The sequence below is a fragment of the Rattus rattus genome, chromosome 9, assembly GCF_011064425.1.
Source record: "Rattus rattus isolate New Zealand chromosome 9, Rrattus_CSIRO_v1, whole genome shotgun sequence".
NCBI lineage: Eukaryota > Metazoa > Chordata > Mammalia > Rodentia > Muridae > Rattus > Rattus rattus.
Genome location: NC_046162.1, coordinates 7,864,767 through 7,882,029, shown reverse-complemented (window position 1 = coordinate 7,882,029; position 17,263 = coordinate 7,864,767). Strand labels below are relative to the sequence as shown.

Below are 17,263 nucleotides of genomic sequence, written 5' to 3'. Positions count from 1 at the left end.
GAACAGGCCTGGCCCTCTTCAGACTCTCAAACACACTTTCCAGTTATCAAAGTGATTAAGATCTGCTGCCTTATCACCAAAACACATGAAAATACAGCTCCACTTTATGGTCTATCATCAACTATCAGTTGAACATACTCCAACTGATTGTTTGCTAGGGCCTAGCAAGACTTCTGGTATACAGCAGATGCTCAATAAATACGGGTAACAGTGCATTGAGAATTGTCACCTAAAAGAAATTATCTTTTAAAAACTCACTCACAGAGGTAAAGAAACTTACTGCCAAGACTGATGACTTGAGTTAGCTCCCTGTAATCCACATAGTTCCAAGAGAAACAACTCTCCCAGGCAGTGCTGACTTCGACAAGTACAAGTTTACATACACATCCACACACAAACACATAGAAGTAAATGCTGTTATTATACCAACCACCACCACCACCATTAAATCCTTACTCATACTGAGGAGGACACGGGCCAAAGACCCACAGAAAAATCCTGTGTCCTTCTGTCTTCCCTCACCAAGACCTTTGTTTTTGTGGGGTCTTGTATTTAGTTTTTATGCTTTTATTTGCTGTAGCTGTTTGTGTGCATGCTAATGGGAAGAGAGGTGTAGAAGTCACTGGAAAGTTTAGACTTCCAGACCTTGGCCCAGCTTTTCTCTCTGTATCTTACTTAACTAGTACTGAGGCAGTTTCACTCAGTGGTGAATGTTATTAATTTATTTTGTCCCCCAACCCCCAGCAGTCATTCACCATGTAAATGATCTTGGAGAAACTGCTTTTGCTTTCTTGTTTTGTTCTCTAACCTGACAAAATTGTATTATGTACTTCATGTGTATATTTTAGGTACATTGTTGAGCACGAAGCCTTGAGTAGCTAACTATAAATGTTAAGTAGCTTTATGCGTTTAGGCTTCAGTGTCCTTGACTCTGAGATGAAGACCATGATTGGGTTGTTGTCAGACCTACTTGGAGGACAGAGACAGGGGCCTTGTTTTGTTCTTGGCTCTGCTTCCAGGACCCAACACATTTACATATGCACATATACACACAGAAGTAAATGCTTTTACTATAACTACAGCAACAACCCAACAACCACAATCACCACTAATGAAAGACTCCCAAAGTGGGGAGACCCTCACTTAAGTCTCGGGATGATGCGACCCCCCAAGAACTCACGAGAGACCAATCTTGATGCAATCAACAAGAGGTTTATTGATAGGGACGACAAAAACCAGTACACTGGGGTTGATACTCATATCCCACACAGGGGTAGAGGAGTTCGACCTCGAATGGTTGGGAGAAGGGGTATTTAAAGGAAAAACCATACCGATTCACAAGGAAGAACCTCCTGTTTCTCATGATTGTTCTTTAAGATTTTAATCTAACTTTATGGTTAACCAGTTCCTGCTACTATGGTCAGCTGCTATTATGGTCAGCTGCTATTATGGTCAGCTAGTTTCTGGAACAAAGTAGGTGAATTACTCTTTCTGTGATCAGCTAGTTTCAGGAACAGCCAGTTCCAGGGCCCGCTTTTGGCTTCACCTTTTGTCTAGGGGGCAATTTTAAACTTTTTCCTTTCACTAACACCACCACCACCACCACCAAACCCTTACTCATACTGAAGGGGACCTGGCTTGTGCTTGACTTTCAAAAATTGTTTATCTTACTCATTTACTTTATTATTATTATTATTATTATTTTTTTTTTTTTTTGGTTCTTTTTTTGGAGCTGGGGACCGAACCCAGGGCCTTGCGCTTCCTAGGCAAGCGCTCTACCTCTGAGCTAAACCCCCAACCCCACTTTATTATTTTTTAAATTAAAATATTTTTGAGGGGCATACATAGCTCAATTGGTAGTGGTTCCTGTGCATGGAGGAAGCTCTGGGTTCTGTTGTCAGCACCCCTGTTGGCTGGGGTAACAAGAACTGGAGGCATGGTGGTGCACACCTTTAATCCCAGCACTTGGGAGACAGAGGCAGGTAGATATCTGAGTTCAAGGCCAGATTGATTTTCAAATCAAGTTTCAGGAAAGCCAGGGGCTGCACAGAGAAACCCCAGTCTGTTAAAAAAAAAAAAAATGGGAGGCAGGGGTCTTACAAGTTCAAGGTCATCCTCTACTACATCATGCTTTAGAGGTTAGACTTACTTATTATATGAAACCCAGTTCCCAAATTCCCCAAACCAAGTAATAAGGAAACGAGTTATTTCCTGGCTACGCTCAGAAAGGGAGAAATCCCCAGGGTGCTTTGCAGACCATGGAGGAGGGGTGGCAAACTGGTGTTTAGGATGGAGATCTCAGTATTTAGGATGGAGATCTCAGTATTTAGGATGGAATCGCAGGACTCCTGATTCAAACGAACTTCACTTCTATTCGTTGAGGGTCTCAGTTTCCTCATTTGTTCCCTTTCCTTTTTTTGGGAGCTCATAGCCCTACCCCGCCAGCTGCAACTGAAGGTAAAAGTCCTAAAATCACGCAAGCACCGAGCATTCTCCCGCAGCAGGGGAACAGCTGTACGGTTAGGATCACCCGGAAGCCCGGGTTGGAAGGGCCTAGCGCAGAGTTCCTCGCGGCGGTGTCTTAGTTAGGGACCGGCGGTGGGTGGGAGCTGCAGACGCGGCCTGCAGGCCCAGGCCCGGGCAACTAGTGGCGGAGCTGGCTCTTACGCGCGGGGCGGGGCGGGGCGCGCCGGGGCGGGGCGGGGCTGCATCCCGGTGACGCGAGCCAACTGCGCGGCGCTGCGCCTCCTCGCTCCGCCGGCCGCCCTCATGGCGCTGAGCAGCTTCTGCAGCTCTGATGGCTCCGATCCGCTCTGGGTAAGGTGGTGGGCCAAGGCACCGGGCGGCGGGGACCCAGGGGACGCGGGGGACGCTGGGACGCGCGGACCCAGCAGCTCCCCTACCCCGAGCCCCGCTCCGCAGACGCGGGGATTCGCCACCTGGGCCCCGGCGCAGCCGCCGCTCTCAGACTCCGGGGACCCGGTTCCGGAAGAGCTGGGTGTGTGCGGGGAGGTGCCTCTATGCTTTGGGGTTCTGTCATCGGGAGGGGAGGCCAGATCTGGAGGCAGCAAATAGCAAATTGGGGGTTTTACGCCTGCTATGGGGGTAGGATCCCCGTTTACCGAGCACACACCCATCACTGAGCACCGTGCAGAAGCCCAGACTCTAGAAAGGGACTTCCCACCGCTTGTATTGGGGTTCCCCACCGTTTGTTTTACCTCCCGGTTACTCTGGTTTCATTTTTTCCCCTCTCTCATCCTCTTTCCTTTCTGCTTAAATGCTATCAGGGAAGTTTAAGGAAACAACAAGGAAAAGCCAAGAGAGGGTAGGAGGTTCTTTCTGTCCCATTTTGTAGGTTTAGGGCGCAGTGGAAAATGCCTGGGACTCTGGTAACCAAGAGAGTGCCTTCTACTCTCTGAGTCAGTGAGGCCTTGCCGCTCTGGGGATGTCCCAGGGACTTAAGGCCCTCTCCAGGTAGGCTGAGTTCCCAGGCTGACTGCTCTAATCCCCAGTGCTTGTGTATTTTGTGTTCCCGTAATGCGATTTGCCTGTTGTTCCAGAACACTCCTGTATCGAACTATCCTGAATACGATAGTGAGCACAATGGAAACCCTGGACACAATGACTTTTCTTTTTGTTTGAGAAACAGGAAAAACCATCCCTGTTTCTTAGTAGCTGATGATTAGCGCCCACAAGTATTTGTTCTGTTTTGTGGTACCTCCCTGATAGGCTGCATTAGGAATGGTAACCTCTGAAGGCCCACTGGGAGACTTTTGGATGAAGAGGGTGCCAGTTTTGGTCGAGAAACTCGGATATATGACTCATTTTAAAGCCAAGAGGCTGGCGGTTTCTCCAGAGCTGCAAACAGAGCTTGTGATTTGCATTCAGGAGTCTGCAAGAGATTGGTGCCTGTTTGCGACAAAGGAACACCTGTGTGTCCTCTACCCTTGTGCCCGGTGTGGCGACAACAAAATTATTTTGCAAGAACTCAGTGGGATCTGGCTCACTCTAACAAGGGATGCTGGTGTATTTCCTGAATTATTTTCTTCTCTTGTGGTGGAGGGAAAGTAAACATTAGAGTCTCTACCAGTTTGTATATTTTTGCATATACATCATACACACACATACACAAATGTGTATGTATGAGTGCATGCATACCATGGCACATGTGGAAGTCAGACTCTTGTGGAACTCTCCTTCTACAATGTGGGTTCTGAGGGTTGAACTCAGGTCATCAAGCTTTTTGTCAAACCTCTTGCCAGCCTATATCAGGATGTATTTTATTGTTGGGCAGTGATGACTAAGAAGTGTTGAGGGACATTCTCTACCCTCTAATATGCTAAGAAGCCTACCCGAGAAACCTGGCTTTGTGTTCTTGCCTTCTTGGGATTTTTTTGCAACAGAAAATGAAGATGGATGAATTGTGTTTGGCTGTAGTGGTGTAAGGTTCCCATCTTACAAGTTTCATCTTGTAGACTTCCTTGGGCCCCTCTCACTGGTCTAGGCTTGCTGGATACCCCCTTTCAGGAGTCCTGGAACCAGGCAAGCAAGAACTTCTGTTTAGCTAGAGAATCCAAACATAATACAGAATGGGTTGCTTGGCCTGGTGTGCATATATCTGTAATCACAGCACTGTGGAAGCTGAGGCAGGAGAATTGAGTTTTGGGGCAGCCGTGCTAGAGTGAGATTGTGTTTCAAAGGACAATAAACTAAAGTAGGTGGCTCCTGTCTTCCAAGGCTAAGTGTTGCATCAGCATATCCATATCCCCCTTCCCTCACCCCCATTCTAAACTTTGTCATCTTGAGGGCTGGAGAGATAACTCAGTGGTTAAGCACTGACTGCTCTTCCAGAGTTCTGAGTTCAAATCCCAGCAACCACATGGTGGCTCACAACCATCTGTAATGGGATCTGATGCCTTCTTCTGGTGCGTCTGAAGACAGCTACAGTGTACTCATATACATTAAATAAATAAATCTTTAAAAAAAGAAAACAAACCTTTATCATCTTGAGTGTTTCATTGCTTACTGTGCTCAGTTACTTACTGTAGAACAGGGGTATAGGGTAAGCGTCCCAGTCTTTTGGGTTTGTCAGTATGTGTGGTCTAGCTCACATTGTGCTTTGTATTTTTCTTCTCTCATATATTTTATCCCAACTGCAGTTTTTCCTTCCTCCTCCCCTCCTAGTTCCTCCCTCCACATCCGCTCTTCCCCAGATCCACTGCTCTTCTGTTTCCTGGAACAGATGCAGAGGCCTATAGCCAGATATTAGGTGGAACCTGAGGAACCACAGACGATGGGGAGGATGGATTGTAGAAGCCTGGTGTGAGAACAGGAGAGCACAGCCCACAGAATCAATGAAGCAGAGCTTATAAGGAGTCAAAAGAGATTGATGCACTTTGTATTTTTACTTCCTGGCCATTTTCTGGGTTTCCCTCTTCCTCTCCTTGGTGGGAGTGGGCTACTGTCTTTTTACTACCTGATACTTAGATCTTTTTAGGACCAACATTATGCTTAGAAAAGTCAAGATTCCACCCATTAGGGACACTCTCCGAGTCTTGCTCCTGGGCTAGGGTCTGCTGCTGAGAAGTTAGAACCTTCGTTTAGGCAAAGGTCTGGGATGAGAAAAGAGAAACAGTGTTATCTAAGTGGAAAGTTGGAGCTAAGAGCTGGCAATGGTTTGCTGTATTCAGTGGGAGTGCAGAGCTTGTAGGAGGTAGTCTGGTTTTGTGGCTGATCTTTGAAAAAGGTTGGGAAAAGGGTCCTGGACCTTTCTTTGTAAGTTACTTTAAGAAAAAAGTGTGAGGAGATGGCTCAGTGGGCAAGAGTACTTGACGTATAAGCAGGGGGACCTAAGTTTGAATCTCAGTAGCCATGTAAACAGCCAGCCCTGGCTTTGTCCATAACTGCAGCATTGAGGGGGTGGAGAAAGACTGGTCAGCTAGCTTACCAAAAGAGCAAGTTTCAGGCACCTGGCATGCTCCTCTGTTCTATACATGTGTGCTTTTACACTTGTGTCCATGTACGCATACTGTCACACACAGTAAATTAGAAAATTAGAAAGTATGTCTGAAGCCTGGAGCAGGCCTGTCATCCTGGCTACTGAAGAAGCAGAGGCAGGAGGCCCATAAGTTCAAGGCCAACCTGGGTGAACTTATGAAGGACTGGATATGTAGCTCTGTGGTACAGTTCTTGCCTAGCTCGTGTGAGGCCTCATGTTCAGTTCCCTGGCCTCCATAAACAAAAACAGAAATAAAGAAAGGATAGGAAAAGTACCAGTTTCATCACTAGTGTAGAAATAGTGGAAAACTCAGTCCGATGTGTAGGTGACTGCTCAGAGAAAGTCCCTGTGTGCCCTGTGTTCAGAAGCTGGCTCTGCAGCTAAGATGTGTTACTCTTCTACTCTGTACCTCAGTTTCCTTATGTAGAATAGCCTAGCAAATGGTAGTAGTTTGAGTACTGAGTAATAATGAGTTCGTGGCAAACACTGGGAGCAGTGCTGCTTGGTACATGGTACTCAGTAGATGTAAGGGCTTGTAGTTGTGTGGGACTCCATAGTTGATTTTTGTTGCATCTGTTGAGAACATCACAAAATTTAGCAGCAGATTGGCAGTGCAGACTCTGGAATGAGTTGGTTGCCGGGCCTGATTTGGTTTGTGGCACCATCTAGCTTTCCAACTTCCAGAACATTGTACCCAGCCAGTGTGGCAAATGGATCTTGTTGGCTGGTGTTCCTGGGGTAGCAAGTGGCCTTGGAAAGCCTGCCTGGTTTTCTCTCCCTCTCTCCTTCCATCCTTTACCTCTTCCAAGGACTTTGTTGCTTTTCAAACGCCTTCCACTGCCTTCTATCTCACCTGTCTTCCTCTGATCTCCTAAGCCTGTGGATTTATTGCTATAGTCAGTCAGGTCTCTATTTTCTTCCCCTTACCAGATGGATATAGCATCTGTGTGCAGCTCAGAATGGTAGAGCTCAGAATGGCCAAGATAATCAGGTAGGGCTGGATGGAGAAACTAGTTTCTGCTCTGTGGCCTTGCAGGAGAAAGCTGTGGCTCCTGCTGTGGCTGAGCCAGAGTCTGGGGATGGCTGACCAGGGTCTGGGGGTCTCCTTTCCTGGAGCCCGTCGGACTTCTCTTACTCTTGAAGGGGTTTTACTTTGGGAGCCTGGTGGTGAGTGACTTGCCAACTTGACTTGGAGGACTTGCAGAGAACTCCTGTGGGGATTTAGGGACATTCCTCTTACTATATCCTGGGAGGAGCTGAGGCACTTTTAGGAAGATGGTCTTTTGTCTTGTGAACAAATCCTGTGGTGTCCTTGATTTTTTTTAAAAAATAATTTATTTTTATTTTATGTGCATTGGTGTTTTGCCTGCATCTCTCTCTCTCTCTCTCTCTCTCTCTCTCTCTCTCTCTCTCTCTCTCTCTGTGTGTGTGTGTGTGGTGTGTATGTGTGTGTGTGTGTAAGATCCCCTGGAACTGGGGTCGCAGAAACTTGTGAGCTGCCATGTAGATGCTGGGTATTGAACCTGGGTCCTCTGAAAGAGCAGCCAGTGCTCTTAACTGTTGAGTCATCTCTCTGCTCTTATGCTCTTATCTGATGATGATGATGATGATGATGATGATGATGATGATGATTCTCTTCTCTCTCTTCTCTCTCTTCTCCTCTCTTTCTTCCTTCTCTTTCTTGCCATCTTTTTCCTCCTTCCTTCTCTTTCTCAAAACAGGGTTTTCCTGGCTGTCTGTCTTGGAACTCACTCTGTAGGTCAGGCTGGCCTCTAACACATAGGCCTGCCTCTGTCTTCTGAGTGCAGGGACTGAAGACTGTCACAGCTTCCAGGGCTTGTCCTTGATTCTTTTTTTTTTTTTTTTTTTTTTTTTGAGCTGTCCTTGATTCTTAATCCCTTTTATTCTCTTTGTCTGCCTGTACTTGCAAAATGTATCAAAACTTGTCAGGGATGCCCCCTGGATCCCAAGGTGCTGTTTATGACCTTGTTTTTAGTTTTGCAGAGCTGGGGACAGAACCTAGGGTTTTAACATACTGAGCTACCTGCACCTCTAGCCCTCTTTTCTTTTTTCCTCTCTTTTTTTTTCCTTTTTTCTTTTTTTTCAGAGCTGGGGACTGAACCCAGGGCCTTGCGCTTGCTAGGCAAGCGCTCTACCACTGAGCTAAATCCCCAACCCCTTCGAGCCCTCTTTTAACTTTTTGTTTTGAGACAAGAGTCTCACTAAATTGCCCAGACTGTCCTTCATTTCTGTCGCCTAGGTGACCCCTGAGCTTGTGATCCTCCTGCCTCAGCCTCCCCAGTAGCTACAATAACAAACAGGCCTGTACCACCACACTCAGCTTCCTGCTACTCCTCTCTCTCTGTCCTCTCTCTGACCCCTGCAGTCTAGTGTCAGTTGGGCAGGCAGGCAGGCAGCATGCTTTTGGTTCTATTCTTTTGTAGTCTGGGGAAAGGATCTTGGGCCTGGCAATAGCAAAGCAAGCGCTTCTCTTCTCCGTAAGTAACTCCAGTTCCAGCCCAGAGGAATCCTGCTAAGAGACACAGCAGACCCTAACCTTGCTCTGCTCAGCACGCTTCCTTCAGTGGTTCCTCAGCCCAGGAGCATCTGACCCGTCTCTCTCTTGTCCTAGTCATTGCAGTTACTGGGCTCTCCAGGCATCGTTTTCCTGACCCCTGCCACTTCTTGTGTGCCCAGTTTTCTTCTCCTACCTCATTGCTCTTAATTTTTCTCATACATCAAACAGTTTACGTGCTTCTTTTTTTGTGTGTGTGTTTGTGACTCTAATCCTAGTATCTAAGACAGAGTCAGTAATTACTCAATGAATAAATGACCTAACACCCTAGCATAGCTTTCAAGCAGCTCAGAAGTCTCTCTCTGAGACATTCAGGATAAAATGCTAGTCTGTGTTCAGCTACTTGTATTTTTTTTTTGTAATAGTCCACTAAGGTCATGTTCATCTGTTTTTCCTTGGGTCCACTGCTTTGCATCCAGTAGGCTCAACCAACAGTTCAGCAAATAAATAAAACTAAATAAAGTCTATTTACTTAGAGACAGCTTCCTGTATAGCCCTGGATGTTCTGAAACTTGATGTGTAGACCAGGCTAGCCTTGAATTGATAGGCTGCCTGCCTCTACCTCCCAAGTACTGAGATTCAAGGTATAAGGCACCTTGTCTGGCTTTTTGTTGTTTTGTTTATTGAGACAATCCTGCTTTGTAGCTCGGGCTAGCCTAGAACTTAACTATCCTCCTACATTAGCCGCTTAGACCAGTGCCAGTAGACTTTGCTGCGTGTGAGTGTGTTTACCAGCCTGTCTCTAGCTTGGCTTGGCTTTATTTATTAATCTTCAATCTTTTATTTTTTCAGTACACGTATTTATTGATTTGGAAGTGGGTGGGCACATCAGTGCCATGATGTATGTGGAGGTAGGAGGACAAGTTTCAGGAGTTGGTTTTCTCTTCTTACCATGCAAAGTGACTTCACCTGTTGATTTGTCTCACCAGCTCTGTTTTGTTGGATAGGGTCTCATAGTCAGGCTGGCATCAAACTTGCTGTACAGCTGAAGGCAGCCCTGAAATCCAGATTCTTTTCTTGTGCTCCTCCCAAGGGCTGGTGTGCACCCTCACCAGCTGTGGTTTTTAGCTTTATTTTAATTATGTGAACTACTATCATCTCCGCTATTACTTTCTGGAGGATTTTGCAGAAACACCTGGATTTCTGGCTTCCCTTATAATATCGAATAGCCCTGGGCCTCTGAAGCCTCTCCTGGAAAACAGGCCTTGTGGATCCACTCCTCCTTGTTGTTGCTCTTTTGCAAGGCCAAGTATCATTGTCTTTGCTGTACTTTCTCACACCTGGTTGACTCCCTTCCTGAGTGGAGACCACGGGAGTCTGTTTGTTAGTATTTGAATTGCGTTCTATTGCTTCATAGCCTAACCTAAAGATAACTGAATTGGAGCTCACCTTACTCAGGTTATTTTGCTTTGTTTGGGACAAGGCTGGCCTGGATCCTAATTATGTAGTCCAGGCTTGCTTCAAACTCTTGATTCTCTTGCTTCAGCCTCCCAAGTACTGGGATTAGAAGATGTGTTCCACCAAGGCTGACCTATAGATTTTTTTTAAAAAAAAAGGTTCATCAACATTACCATCATCATCATCATCACCACCATCATCGTCGAAGCAGGGTCTTCCTGTATAGCTCTGGTAGGCCTGGAACTCATATAGACCAGGCTGGCTTCAAACACACAGAGATTGCCCTGCTCTGGCTCCAGAATACTGTGATTAAGTAACTAATTAGTTACGTTTTGGGTTTTTTGAGATAGGATTTTTCTGTGCAGCCCTGGCTGTCGTGGGACACTGCCCACCAGGCTGGCCTTGAACTCAGATCTACTTGCCTCTGCCTCCCAAGTGCTGGGGTTAAAAGTATGTTCCACTGCCTCCTGGCATTTTTTTTTAATTAATTTTTGGGCACAATACTAAGATTAAACATACATTCTTCGATGCCTACTTTTAATTCTCTTTCTGCATGTCTTTGTTGGTTTACCCCACCGTGTGTGTGTGTGCGTGTGTGTGTGTGTGTGTGTGTGTGTGTGTGTGTGTGTGTGTGTGTGTATGTGTATTTGTGTGTGTTGCATGCCAGAAGAGGGCATCAGATCCCATTACAGATGGTTGTGAGCCATCATGTGGTTGCTGGGAATTGAACTCAGGACCTCTGGAAGAGTAGTCAGTGATCTTAACCACTGAGCCATCTCTCCAGCCCAAGGGTGTGTCTTTTAAGATCCTGGATTTGTCCCCTTGTTTCTCCACAGTGAACATCCCCCAGCTCTCCCCATTTTTTTTTTTTTTTAAATTATTGACTATCTAGTAGATGTTCTAGCTTTTTCTGGATACTGGGAATGTAGTCTTGAACGAGATAGGCCAGGTCCATGAACTCATGGGGTTTGTGCCAGGGATGCCCCAAACGATTCCAGATCACTGTAAACCACACAAAGACTTAGACCAGGAGGAACTAGGGTTTAACAAGAAGTGACTATCTTGGTTGTTGAACTGGCTATGTACTACAAAGAGGGAAAACCCATGCAGAGGTCCTGAGGAGCATGATATAGTGAGGAGTAGCATAGAATAGAATGTACATGCATTGCATGCACATGCACATACTTAAAAATTTTTGTTTTATGTGTATGAGTGTGCATCCAATGCTTCTCTGGTGCCTACAGAGCCCAAGAGAGGGATCCTCTGGAACTATAGTTACAGATGGTTGTGAGCTGCTATGTGGTTCTTGAAATTGAGCAGCCTGGGTTTTTAACTGCTGAGCCATATCCAGTCCTTATGTATTTTTTTGAGATAGAGTGGCATGCAGCCCAAACTAGCTTTGAACTTTACACGTAGCAGCGGATGCTCTTGAACCTCTCATCTGCTTCTACATTCTGAGTGCTGGAATTATAGGGGAGCATCAGTGTCTCAATTTCTTCAGAGTTGGGGATGGAAATTGGCTTCACTCTGCCACCTCAGCTCCATTCCCAGCTCTGTATCACTGAATTTTAGCTCAGAGGAATTACAGGCCAGTAGAAATCTCATTAAAGTCCTGCTTCAAGTTTTTCACAGGCGTATGATGCCTAACAGAAAGGGCCTGGAAATCCCAGGCCAGGGAGAGAGCAAGCACTTGTCTAGAGGAGTCAGAGCCTTTGATCTATGTTGGCGCAAATGGGGTTGCTGTGCTGGGGATGGAACACAAATGCTCTCTGAGCTGTATCTTAGCCCCAGACCTCCTTGTGTTTAAATTAAGCTTGTACACTGTCTCCCATTCTTACCCCTGTCTCATCTGTGGCTCAGAACCTCTCCGAGTGAGCCCGAGCTGGGATTTCCACTTTCCTTTGAGTCTGCAAACAGCTAATGTTCAATATAGGTTTTTCCTTTTTGGCTAGGTAGATGTTCTACTGGCTTTTAGAAAACAGCTTTAAAAATTTAACTGCAGCTTTTCCCCTTTCTTTTTTGAAACAACCTTTAGTCTAGGCTGCTCTCAAACTCCCTATGTAGCCAAGGATAACCTTGAACTGACTTCACCTCCCAAGTGCTGGTATTATAGGTATGCTCTACTACTTCTGTTGTTGGGGGTCAAACCCAGGGCTTTGTGCAAACTGAGCTATAGCCCCAGCACAGGACACCACTGAGCTGTACCCCTTCGTGCCCCCCCCCTCCCTTTTTATAACCCTGTGAGGGAATTTCAGACTTGTTCAAGGCCTATTAAGTCTGGACAGTGCTGTTGCTTTAAAAAAACAACGGTGAATAATCAAGAATATGAAGGGAAAAGTCAGGTTTCAGTGTTCTTCCCTGTCCATTCCCCTCTGAAGTGAGCATTGACGACGAAGACAACAAAGACGACGACGATGACGATGATGATGATGATGATGATGATGAAAGAGAGAGAGCGAGCAAGTGCGAGTACACATGTGCACTGTTTGTATTTACGTGTGCACATTTCCTCCCTATATTTTTCATACTGTAAATATTCTGTATCTTGTATCCTTCACTTAACTGTAAGAGGCAATATCCTTCTGTGTAGTTTGTAGAATTAGAAAGAACAAGGTAAGTTACATTTCTTTTTGAGGCTTCCTTTTTTCTGTGGAAAAGCTAAGAAGCCAATGTCTCACTTGTTTCCTCTTGGTGACTGTCAGGGTCATTATCAGTTATTCAGCTGGTTAATCAGCAGTGGGGAGGGTATGGAGCTGGGATGTGTGTGTGTGTGTGTGTGTGTGTGTACATTCCTGATCATGTTCTGTGACCAAATAGATGCATATGAGTCAGCAGAGTAAGTTTCCTCACCAGAAGTTGCCTGCTTAAGAAATATTTACCTTGGGGTTGGGGATTTAGCTCAGTGGTGGAGAGCTTGCCTAGGAAGCGCAAGGCCCTGGGTTCGGTCCCCAGCTCCGAGAAAAAAAAAAAAAAAGAACTAAAAAAAGAAAAAAAGAAATATTTACCTTTTGATATTTGCTAGTTAATTGCTAGGTCAATAACAGTTATACTCCCACAAATGACCCACTAATACTTACTAAATACCTACTGTATTCAAGGCTTATGAGTCTTGAGCAAGCAGGAAGCCTGTTGGAGCTGCTTTTCTGGATGTGAGAGGATTTTGCTCAGAGAAGTTAAAGCTTGCATACCAGGGAGTTGAGATCAGGAGACCAAATGAGGGTGGTTGGGTCCCTTCCAATTTTTCAAAGTTGTGTTTAAATACTGAGCTTTTTTTTTTTTTTTTACCATGTTATTTAAGAAGTGCTTTGAATTAGCAGTTAGGTAATATGTAAGCCTTTACTTACATCCTGTCCTATGACCTCCCCCTCCCCCATAAAGTTTCTAGTTGCAGCACAAAGTTTTCTGATTATAAAAATCACACATGCTCTGTAGTCAAACAAACCACACAGATGTGTTAACGTAGATGCTGTTCTTTTGGATCAGCCTGTAGCCATGTCCTTCCACCTGCTTATGAAAGAAATACCATACTTAAGCCTGCATAGATTATAATCTTTATTCTGCTGATGCTTTTGCCACCCACATAGATACATAGAATCTTACTAATCTTTTCCATAAGATATATAATATTCCAGGTTACAGAACTGATATAGACCATTGTTTGCCTAGAGTTCCCTTTTATCTAATATGTATCCTTGTGCATGAGTCAAAATTACATAATTTTTAACCTGCAATATAAAGGCTGATTATTTTTCAAGAAGTATATAGCTAGTCTTTTCTGAATGTAAATGCATGAAAATTCTCATTTCTAGCTGGGTGTGATAGTGCATACCTATAATCTCAGGTTGAGACAGCTTATGAGGTAGAGGCCAATCACTGAGACATGAGACTGTGATAAACAACAAAAACAAATAAAACAAAACCAACAACAACTCATTTGTTCAAATCTAAGTCAGTATCTCCTAGAGATCTGGGAAGCTGAGGTGGGAGGCTCACAAGTACAAGATCTGCTTCAGTTACAGAGTGACTTCTGTGTCAGCCCTGGCAACTTAATAAGACCCTTTCTGGAAATTAGTGAAAGTAAGGCTGTATGTATGTCCTTATGTATTTTGATGGTCTTTTTCCTGTTAATTTGTTGGGGTATACAGTGTGCTGGAGACCTTGGCCCTCTATTTCTCTTGAGCATTGTAAAACTTCTTTCCTGGGCCATTTCATATTTGTTTGCATATTAATCCTTAAGGCTTAGTCTTCTCTTGGGTTTTGAGTGATCATGGTGGTCAGTTAGATTCCATTTTATGATATTTGCTGTTATAAGAAATTCCCACCTTCACATAGCCTTATAACAACAACCTTTAGCACTCCACCACACTTCCTTGTACCTGTGAACTATAACTCATGTCATTATTGGCTGTGGTTTGACACTGAAGTCAAAATAGTATTTTTTTTCCCTCCTTTGTTCCTCTTTTTTTTTTTCCTTAAGAGCAAACATTGTCGTACTGATGCTATGAACATAGGGCCTGTTGGCTTGTTTCCTTGGAAGCAATCCCTGAAGTAGAAGGAATAGCTCAGAACATTCAAAAAGGTTACACCCCACCCTTTGCTTTGTTTTTCAGAAAAGCGTTGACTAGTTCACAGTTCTAGCATGGTAGCTGTCGTTGTTGTTGTCCTGTCGTGAGAGTGGTGTGTGTTTGTGTGTGTGTGTGTGTGTGTGTGTGTGTGTGTGTGTGTGTGTGTGTTGCGGGCTATCTACCTAAAGGCCTCATTCACTCATTCATGTTGGGTAAAGTTCTGTACCACTGAGCTATACTCCATTCCAATTAGTGTTCTTAAGAGCCAGTTCTTAAAAGTAGATGAAGGGCTGGGGATGTAGCCTAGATGGGAGATTGCTTGTTTAACAGTCACAAAGCCCTTGATTTCGTCACCAGCACCAATTCTATACATTGGGTATGGTGGTGCAATCCTAGCATTCTGGAGGTGGAGATAGGAGGATCAGAAGTTCAAGGTTGTCCTCTGCTACATAGTGAGTTCCAGACCAGCCTGGGGTATTTGAGGCTTTATCTCAAAACACAACACACAAAACAAAGACAAAGGCAACACATACCTCTCCCTTAAACAAAACTCAACATATAGATGAGAACTGGTAACTTAGCTAAGTAGTAGAACATTTGTCTAGCATCTATGAGGCAGCACAGACAAAACAAAATGGATGAAAAGAGGCATAGACAGTGACAGGGTCTCTCCTATCTGGTCCCTCTGTAAGAGAAGGCTGGAGACTAGTAGCTTACATGAAGGTTGGATTCACCAGGTCTGGGAAGGTGACTTTGGAGTTGTAATTAGGTCTGCATATCTTTCAGAGCTTTCATAAGGCTTCATTGGTTTCTTAACATAGGATGTGTTCCGTATCAGTACATTGGTTCCTGCAGCTGTAACTTAACCAGGTTTTCCTATTTTCTTGGTCTCACGTGTGATTCATGAACTCTGGTGGGATACTTCATGCTCCCAGCTGAGGAGAGAGCTGACCTGCCTCTGGATGGCAGTATTCTTGGTAGGAGGAAGGAATGGAGAAAAGGCTCCCTTGAGGTTAATCCTTGAGGGTTTATCTGGAGGGAAGGTGTGGTTCCAAAGAAATCTGGAGATATGTGGCTGGAATCAATGCCAGGTATAAAAGCAGATGGACTTGAAAACTTGTTACTTCCCAGCACACGGAGTGGGCTACTTGATGGATTTATAGGGGCTTCTGTTTCCTTATATGTAAATTGGGTCATGCTACATATTTTTCTATGTTCTCAGATCTGCATGCCTGTGTGTATGCATACATGTGGAAGCCAGAGGTCGACGTTTGGTGTCTTTCTTTACTGTTCTCTACCTTACTTTTTGAGACAGGGTCTATCACTGAACATACAGCTCATGGATTCACCTATACTAGCTTCTGGGAGGATCTCAAGGATTTATCTCTTTCCACCTGGCCAGCACTGGGATTTGAGGTGTAGGCTGATGAGGGATCTCAGGTCCATGCTGTCCATCTTGTAGGGAAAGAAAGGGGCACTAACAAGGCTACTGAGTGCAGTGCACTGTACTGTACACAGTAGGTATTCTAGGCAGACTCCATTCTGTGGTGATACGGTGGATGAACAGTAAGGGGCAGTAGAGACAGTATAGGGTTTTTGGTTTTTTTTTTTTTTTTTGGTGTGGTAATCATCTTGGGCTCATTCAAGCTGTGGCAGAATCAGGCCAGAACCCAGCTATGTCTTTCCTGGCTCTAGGTAGACTCCCAACCCATCTCTCTGAGACATTTCAGGGTACTCTGTCTAGGGTATCTGGGGTGCTTGGCTGTAGGGGAGGCAGGCATGAAGCCTGAGGCAAAGTGAGCATGGGGTGTCACTGTTAAATTTCAAGCCCCAGACAAAGGCTGAGGTGCCTATTTAACATATCAAAATGGACTAACTAGGCCTCCAGGTTTTCCCAGTATCCCCCAGTCCCTCCTTGTTACAGGGGTTTGGCTGGCATACCTCACCCCTACCCTGAACTCTCTATCTCAGATTCTGGGCTGTCCTTCCCTTAGAGGCTCTTCCCTATGTAGTCCAGACATTCTGGTTACCTGCTCCTGTCTTTGTACCTTTGGCCTCCTGGCTGCTGTACTTGATTCTGTTCTCAGTTCTCTTCTTTCCTCCCCTCCCCATCGCCCACTCAGTCCAGGGTCATGTCCACTCTGGACTCCCTACATATGTCTGCCTCTGGCTATGTCTCCACATATCTATAACAAACTTCTCTTCTCCATATGGAGGAGGAGCAGTCATGTCTTTTTCTTTTTCTTTTCTTTTTTCATTTAGTTCTGACACCAAACTTGTGTCTGCAGCTCCCTTTGAAGCTCATGTGTAAACAAACCTCTCTACCTAAATCCAGTGCAGACTGGAGCTGGCCACGGATGCTGTGGTGGGTGAATTCATGTAGTTCAAGTTTTAAAACTCTCCCAACACCACAGCGACTGTGTTATTTAAAGGGACCCAGGCCTGTAATCTGGGCCATATAGGCAGGAGGATAGAGAGCTCAAGGGCAGGTTGGGCTACAAAGGAAATTCACGGACAGCCTGAGTAACATAGTCTTAGAAAAAAGGTAAATTGAGGCTGAGCTTAGTGTTAGTGTACTTGTTAGCACGTGTGACATCTTAGGTCCCCCCGACCCCTGGGCCTTCTAGAGGAAAAGGAGGAGACAGTGTTCCTTCACACAGTCTTTTCTTTGGTATGTGAGAAGGACAGTTTATATAAAATGGAAGTACAGAGGCTGGAGAGATGAAT

General features: G+C 45.0%; 1 protein-coding gene across 3 annotated transcripts in view; it reads left to right on the top strand.

Annotated features, from left to right (window-relative positions):
* The first annotated feature begins 2,725 nt into the window (after positions 1 to 2,725).
* The window catches only part of Abcc1 (ATP binding cassette subfamily C member 1), a 121,248-nt gene continuing 106,710 nt past the window's right edge, over positions 2,726 to 17,263 (top strand). For all 3 annotated transcript variants that reach the window (XM_032913104.1, XM_032913105.1, XM_032913103.1), the window contains exon 1: positions 2,726 to 2,817. In XM_032913104.1, the coding sequence (XP_032768995.1) occupies positions 2,770 to 2,817 (48 nt within the window). In that variant the 5' untranslated portion in view covers positions 2,726 to 2,769. The remainder of the gene's footprint in view (positions 2,818 to 17,263) is intronic.